This window comes from Meriones unguiculatus, chromosome 15, assembly GCF_030254825.1.
Source record: "Meriones unguiculatus strain TT.TT164.6M chromosome 15, Bangor_MerUng_6.1, whole genome shotgun sequence".
NCBI lineage: Eukaryota > Metazoa > Chordata > Mammalia > Rodentia > Muridae > Meriones > Meriones unguiculatus.
In genome coordinates this window covers 6640001-6647708 of record NC_083362.1, presented here as the reverse complement: position 1 = coordinate 6647708, position 7708 = coordinate 6640001, and the positions used below count along the sequence as shown (strand labels likewise).

Genomic DNA, 7708 nt, shown 5'->3' with positions numbered 1-7708 from the left:
ATTCTTTAACTATAGATTTCCAAACCATGGGTTCTTGTTTCTTCCACTCTTCTTCATCCCCCTTTCCACCCTTTCAACCTCCTAACACTAGATAGGAGAGAAAAAAGGACAGAGGTGAAAAGAGGAAAAAAAAAAAAGATAGAGGTGAAAGGGGGTGATGTTATCATTAGACTACGTCCTGCTAATTAGGGGCATCGAGTTCCTTGGGGCAAGTTTGATCAGGATATTTAACTTCTTCTGCTTGTTTCTTTACACGTGACTACTTAACAAGCCTTAACCGCCAGCATCCAGCGAACAACCGGCAACTCGCCTATCAGGGCCCTAGCATTTATGTCCTCTGAAAAGTTCCCAGAGTTTCAAATGTCACACATTCACAGAAGCTATAGGCTGCTGGTAAAATCACACCTCTGCAAGAGCACGAGGCAAATCATACGGGGCTGCTGTGAATCAGCTTCATATCCCCACACCTGGGGTTAAAACAAAAACATATTCTCATAATACTGCTGTGTTGTTGTTTTTAAAGAAACCAAAATTTCAAAATTCTCACTACACAAACTTCCACATACATCCTCAGAACACATCAACCCATCAGTTACACATGTTGTCTTTCAAACGGTTGCCAGGTTGGAAGGCTGATGACCTCACAGGCTTCCGCCCCTCCTGATTGGAAGGGCCAAACTCTGTGGAGCTAGGCAGCAAGGTGGACAAACACTTTCTCAGGCTCTCCTCCACAACTGATTTCTCCCTCGACTACCGGAGAACCGGGAGCAGATTCAGCTGGAGTCTGGGAAGAGGGTGGGATAGACAGGGGTCTAGGATTTGTAGAAGGAAAGAAAGAGTCTAAGAGAACCATGGCTGCCGGTGAACCATCCTCGCAGTCTGAGGAACAGTGTCCCCAGCTGAGCACCACGGTGTCCTCACCGGTGTTGGATGAAGACATCCCAGGTTACCAGGGTGAGAAGAGATGTGAGTGGGTGGCAGGAAGGAAGAGGGGAGGAGTAAGGGATGAGGATGGCAGGGACTGGAGGAGAGGACGGTTGGTGGGGTGTGGCTGTCATGGGAATTGAAAACTTACAGAGTGAGGAAGGGGAATAGAGAAATTTAAAGTTTTTTTCCTCAGGAGGCAGAGACAGGCAGATTTTTTTTTTTTTTAGTTTGAGGCCAACCGGGGTCTACAGAGCAAGTCCCAGGACAACAGAGATAAACAGAGAAATCCTGTCTCAAAAACAAACAAACAAACAAAAATAAATATAATACTTAATTAAATTAAAAAACATTTTTAATCAAATGAAGAAATAATGTATAATGGGGAAGAGACTGAGATTTCAAATGGGAGTGCACAGAGAGGGAAGGGGAATCTACGACATTTCCGTAAAGAGCATGTAGTTCATACATTGTGAAAAGAACAGACATGGAGGATAGCTTGGTGGATGGGGTGAATGTAGGAGAGAAGTTGACCCTGAATCCTTAGAACAAGCAGATACATCAATCTGTCAGTTACACATGTTTTATTTCAAACTGGTTGCCACCTTGGAAGGCTGATGACATCACAGGTGTCCGCCCCTCCTGATTGGAGGAGACACACTCCATGGTGGCAGGCAGCTGGGGAGACAACAGCTTCTTCTTGGAGCTTTTCTTCACTCCTGACTTCTCCCTAGATGGGGGAAGGGACGCCAGGCGTGGACTCAGCCAGAGTCCAGGAGGAGGAGAGGATAGATGAGAGTCTGGGATTTGTGGAAGGGGGGCTACAGGTTGGGAGAATCATGACTGCTGGCCAACTGTCACTGTGTTCTGAGGAACAGAGCCCTCAGCTGGGCTTCACCAAGCCTTCATCTGGGGTGGTGGTGGATGGGGAGATCTCAGGACTATCAGGTGAGGGGACTGGGTGAGAAGAGATGTGAGAGGGTGACGGTAAGGAGGAAGGGTATGGAAGGAGGGAGGGCCCAGAAAGCAGAATTGGAGGTAGTAGGACAGGAGGTCAGACTCAGATGTCACATGGGCTGAAAACCTGCAGAACAAGGAAAGGGGTTAGGCACCAAGACTCAAAGACAGGACAGAAAAGAGGGGACCCAAGAAGAGATTTCCTTTCATGTGAACAATGTATTTCTAATGAGGAAGAATCTTGAGGAATGGGGAGAGGGAACAGGGACAGAGTGAGGGGACACAAGGAGGAAATGGCACAGTGTTCTGGAAAAGGCAACAGCGGAAGAAGTTTGGGTGTTTGGGGTACTGTGGGGGCAGGGCTGAGCTTCACACTGGGGTGGGCTTTCTTCACTTAGAGCCAAGAGTGGAGGCCAGCCCCCAGGCTCCATCCACCAGCCCAAAGAGGAATAGGGACTTGTCGGATTCTGAGGATGACCTTGCCGAGCTGGTGGACCCTGAACCTCAGCCGCTGTGGTCCGTGGAGACCCTGTGCGGCCTCAGGATGAAGCTGAAGAGGCGGCGCGTGTCTACCGTGCGGCCTGAGCACCACAAGGTCTTCACCAGGCTGCTGGGTAAGAGACACCTGCACAGCTCCTTCCTTCAGCAAGACAGGGAACTTGTAGTCCAACCCCCTTCCCTGTGGAAAAGCTGCCCTCGCAATCCAGTGCTCTGTCAGCCTGGACAGATGTTCAGGAGAGTCTCAGGCACGCCGAGGGGGCAGGGGCTTAGGCTAGAGTGGACACAGAGCCACTCGGAGGTGAGAAGCCTTGGTGTTCACGCCCCCGCTGTAACTTGGCTCTGACTTCGCTGATCTTGGAGCGTCTCGCCCACACAAGGGCAATACAGCCATGTCCCCACCCTCACATGACATCAGATGGGACTGTCAGCATGAGCGCTTCTGGCCTGTGACATGGGCATCTGGTGCAGAGAGGGGATGTGACAGTGCGTTGAAGCATCTTGGTCCTGGGATGGGGATGTAGCTCAGTCGCACAGTCTTGTTCAGCACAGTCAGGATCCTGAATCAATCCCAGAGCCATGTGCACATAAAATACATCATAAGCATGGCGTGCCTGCAGCACCTATGCTAACCTCCACTCAGCACCCGCTCTCCTAGTCTCCAGACCAGGCCCTTGTCCCTTCCTCTCCGTCACTCCCCTGCAACTCACGCTAGGCGCTCTCCCAGTCTCCTTTCATGACAAATAACACGATAAATAACGCGACGAAAAGCAACGTGGGGAGAAAATGATTTATTTAGGTTTACACTCTGTGTCACAATCCATCACTGAGGTTAGCTGGGCAGGAGCTCAAACGGGAACAGAAGCAGAGACCTGGAGGAAGACGGCTGTTTATTTGCTCGCTTCTGCTCAGCTGTCCAGACCCACCTGCTAAGGGGCGGTAGCACCCACCGTGGGCTGGGCCCTCCTATGTAAACCAGCAACCACAAAATTTCTCCAAAATATGTCCACAGGTCAATCTGACTGAGGCACTCTCCCAGTTGAGACTCCCTCAGGTAACTCAAGAGCAGAAGCTAACTCAGACTTCTCTTGTCATCATGGTACATACATATAACACCTTAAGGCATAATCTTTCCCTTCTCGTCTGTCCCCAAGATCTGGTGTTAATATAACATAAACAGCTTCATTTTTGTTTTATTTTTAAGATTTATTTACTTATTATGTATATGAGTGCTCTATCTGCATGTACATCTGCAGGCCAGAAGAGGGCATGAGATCCCAGTATAGATGGTTGTGAGCCACCATGTGGTTGCTGGGAATTGAACTCAGGACCTCTGGAAGAGCAGCCAGTGCTCTTAACCTCTGAGCTATCTCTCCAGCCCTCGTGTAACTTTAAAAGCCTCATGGTTTATAAAAATTCTAAAAGGTAGATGGCTTGTCTCTTAACTGTGGGCTTTTGTAAAATAAAAAAGCAAGTTAAATGCTTTCTTACTCCACAAGGGAAGAAACAGGGCATAAAAACAACAACCCTTGAGAAATAACCAAATCCAGCAGTGTAGATAAAATCCTGTAGCTCAGTGTCTGCATCCGGATTCCCTTGTAATCTCACAGCTCTGAAGGGCCGGGGTAGTCCCCTTCCTCAGCTCTGTCCTCTGGGTCACACACAGCTTGTCTCGAAGGCTCAGGTCCACACTTGTCACTGTCCTTGTGGGTCATCACACGGTCCTTAGCATCTCCAGTATCCTGGGGTCTCTACTGAAACTGGCTCTGCAACTTTGCAGTGGCCACTCCTGGCCTCTCCTCTGAGCAGCAGAGGACTCTGACCCTGTTTCACAGTGCCCAGACCCAGCATCCCCCCCCCAAGCCCTTCAATCCTGCAGCTTTCATGGCATCAAAACCAGTACAATGTGGAAATTCTTTTTTTTTTCTTCTCTCCCACAATACATTTTTTTTTACCTTAGTTTACCCTCCATCCCCTCTTCCAGAGCCTCACCACCTCCCCTCTCCCCAAGATCTACCCCTCTGTTTCCCTTCAGGAAAGAGTAGGCTTCCTAGGGATAGAAGCCTTAGGCACATACCCTCGTGTCAGGGCTGGGCAAGGAAACCCAGGAGGAGGAAAAAGGTCCACGGTTCAGGCAAAAGAGTCAGAGACACCCCCACTCCCACTGTTAAGCATTCCAGAAAACAAGCTAACAGCCATACCATATATGCAGAGGCCCTAGCAGGCTCCCAGGTTGTCGCTCAAGTCTGTGGGACCCCTATGAGCCCCACTTGGTTGATTCTGTGGGTCGAGTTCTCCCGGTGGCCTCAGCCCCTCTACCACGTGGGAGATCTTTCGCTTCACTGTGGCCTGCCACCAGGTCAGGTCGGGATAGAGCCTTTCTTTGCCAGTTTCTGTGCACTGACTCTGGGACACACGTCCCAGAAGATAACAGAGCGGCAACGTTGATCGTTTTGTTTTGTTTTGTGGTTTTTTTGAGAAAGGGTTTCCCTGTGTAGCCTTGGCCGTCCTGGACTCGATTTGCAGACCAGCCTGGCCTCAAACTCATAGTGACAATCTTTTATTAATTGACCCCAATTCTTCAGTCCTAGATAACCAATAACCACAGATTCTTAAAAAAAAAAAAAAATCACATGAAAGAGGCTGGAGCTCCCGGGGCCACACTTCTAAGTGTCGGCACTTCTCTCGTCATTCCTATCATATGAGGCTCCCACAGAGGAGCCTCTTCATGGCCTCTCCTGCCCACAGTTCCAAAATCCTTTCACAGTCCTCCCCTTAAACAACACACCGCCACAGCAGCACCACCGTTCCTGGCATTAACCAAGGGTACCAAAGGAACATAAATGGTAGAATGAGAATTTTCCATGCACACACACACAGACACGGACACACGCAGTATTTGGCTCACAGTATACACAGCATAAAGCGCGGATACCAACAATGCCAGTCCTGACCTGAGCCCCCCCCCCAGGAGGCCAGTCCTCCTGGCTTGCTCTCCCAAGCTGTTCCTGTTCACGCTATGACCCATGCGCTTCGTTCACAGAGGATCCTGTGGTGAAAAAATTCCTGGCCTGGGACAAGATGCTGCGGGTGTCTGACAAGGTGAGAGTCCTGCCCTGAGCTGGGCTCCTGCTCCTGTCCTGCCTGGGGAGGGACCTCACCCAACCCACAGGCTTCTGTCTCTCAGTGGCTCCACCCGAAGCCACACAGTCCTGGCCCTTGATGTCCTCCAGTGTCTCTCCTCAGGGCCTAGCAGCGCCTTACAGAGCGGACAGGATGCCCCCACTACATTGGGGTCCTTGGGATCTGAGCCCAAGGCCACATTCTTATCCTGGGAATGGCTTCTTCCCACAGCTCTCTGGGACCCTTTGCTCCAGCTGGGTGAAGACCTCCTTGTCCCTGTTGTCCTAAACCCTCCCTCAGAACTGACCCAGAGCCAGCCATGCTGGAGCATCAGGGCCTCCTCCCACTTAGCCACAAGCACCCTTCCACCCTGCAGGCACCCAGACCTGCGGGCTCCTCTCTGGACCTCACACCACCTCAGCCTCCCCTTCCTCTGTGCCTCAGTCCTCCTCTCAGGGTGTGACTTCCCCCTTCTTGTCTCCTCTCAGTACCTCTTGTCTATGGTCATAGCCTATTTCAGCCGTGCTGGGCTCTTCTCCTGGCAGTACAGGCCCATCCACTTCTTCCTGGCTCTGTAAGTATTTCCCCTCCTCCTCCCCGCCCCCCTCCCTGGCTAAGGAGGTCACCAAAGCGGGACTCTGGCCTATCCTTGTAGCATAAATGTCCTTAAACTGTTTTGTTTTAATTAAAGAAAACTAGCTAACACCAGCTAGAAAGTTAACAAGGGCTGGGGAGGTGGCTCAGGTTACAAGTGTGGCCATACAAGCGTGAAGACTCAGGTTTCAGGTTTTTCTCACCCACATGAAGAAGGCAGTGCAGGTGCTTGCAATTCCATCGCTCAGGGGTTAAGTAAAGACAGAACATTTGGGGTTCAGAGCAGCCCTCATAGCCTAGCTGGTGAGCCTGAGGTCCTGGTCTCATGAGTTGAGGTGAACTGCTTCTCGAAAAACTGCAGGTTGACTTCTGGCTACGTTTACTTGCTCAATTGCGCGCGCACACACACACACACACACACACACACACACACACACACACACTACACCAGACTCACACACTCAAGGATGTACAGAACAAAACCAGGAAACTGAGTCCTTTGTAGAGACTCAGTCCTGTCCCTGAGCACTAAGGTGCGGCTGTGTCCCCTCCTTGACTGTCTCCCTCCAGTCCTGCTTCTTTGGCAGTCTGAGGTTGTGACAAGTTGACGGTTAAAGCTGGAACTCCCAGTGTGAACTCAGCCATCTCTCTAGGTCCTCTCCAACCAAACTCAGCCACCACCTGATCCTCTCTCCCTTCTTGGCTCCTTCCAGGGCTCACGCCTTCTATTTCAACCCTGTCTAGGTGTGTCACACACTTGTGCCCGGCTCAAGTAGCTCTTCTTAAAATTAGTTCCTTCTCTGAAATCTAGCAGGCCAAGGTGGAGCATCCCGATAGCCGAAACTCTCAGGAAGCTGAGACAGGAAGCTCGCTTGAGCCAAGAATGTTAAGGACATCTTAGCAGCAAGCAGGGCACCTCAGATCAATCTGAAAAGGACAAAAGCTTACGTCTGCCCCGTCTGACCTGCCAGCTTTTGTCTCCAGCAGAGCTGGGATGTCTGGGGATGGAAGAGATGTCTCAGGGGCTAAGAGCCTTGCAAAGGACTGGAGTCCAGATCACAACATCCATATCGGGCCACTCACAACACTGCAGGGGTCCAGCCCCCAACACTGCAGGGGCCAGCCCCCATGGTGGGCACCTGCACTCAAGTGCACACGTCCTCGTATGCACATACACCTAATTAAAAATAAAAAAGAACTTTTAATCCCAGCACTCACGGAGGCAGAGGCAGATAGAGGCAGGCGGCTCTCTGGTCTCTTCCCCTTTCCAGCAGTCCCGTGACAGTGGACACTTGTTGAAGGCAGGATCTTGTCATATAGGCAGGAATTCTTGGGAAACCTCAGTTGTGCTTTCCTTGGGGGTGTTTCTGTCCCAGTACTCAGCCAGTGAAGGAGTCGGCACCCCACCTGCCTCAACTATCACTTTCACTCTTGTGTTCGTTCATTCAGTGATTCGTTCAATGCACCCCAGAAAGCACATCCTTAGGGTAACAAAATATTCGGTGACTCTAAGAGGCATCTCAGAAATGTTAGTTGAGCGTTAAGGAGAGAATGAGAGGTATCTTTGTGAGGGTTTTATTGCTGTGAAGGGACAGCATGATTGTGGCAACTC

The 7708-nt window shown here is 50.6% G+C and overlaps 1 protein-coding gene across 2 annotated transcripts in view; it reads left to right on the top strand.

The window, feature by feature from the left end:
* The first annotated feature begins 851 nt into the window (after nucleotides 1-851).
* LOC110558178 (speedy protein E4A) overlaps nucleotides 852-7708 on the top strand; it is a 7834-nt gene continuing 977 nt past the window's right edge. The window contains exons 1-4 of one of the 2 annotated variants that reach the window (XM_060367852.1): nucleotides 852-954; nucleotides 2280-2495; nucleotides 5423-5481; nucleotides 5991-6076. In XM_060367852.1, the coding sequence (XP_060223835.1) occupies nucleotides 852-954; nucleotides 2280-2495; nucleotides 5423-5481; nucleotides 5991-6076 (464 nt within the window). Of the gene's footprint in view, nucleotides 955-1583; nucleotides 1873-2279; nucleotides 2496-5422; nucleotides 5482-5990; nucleotides 6077-7708 lie in introns of those variants that run through there. The other variant, XM_021652955.2, reaches the window with a different exon arrangement.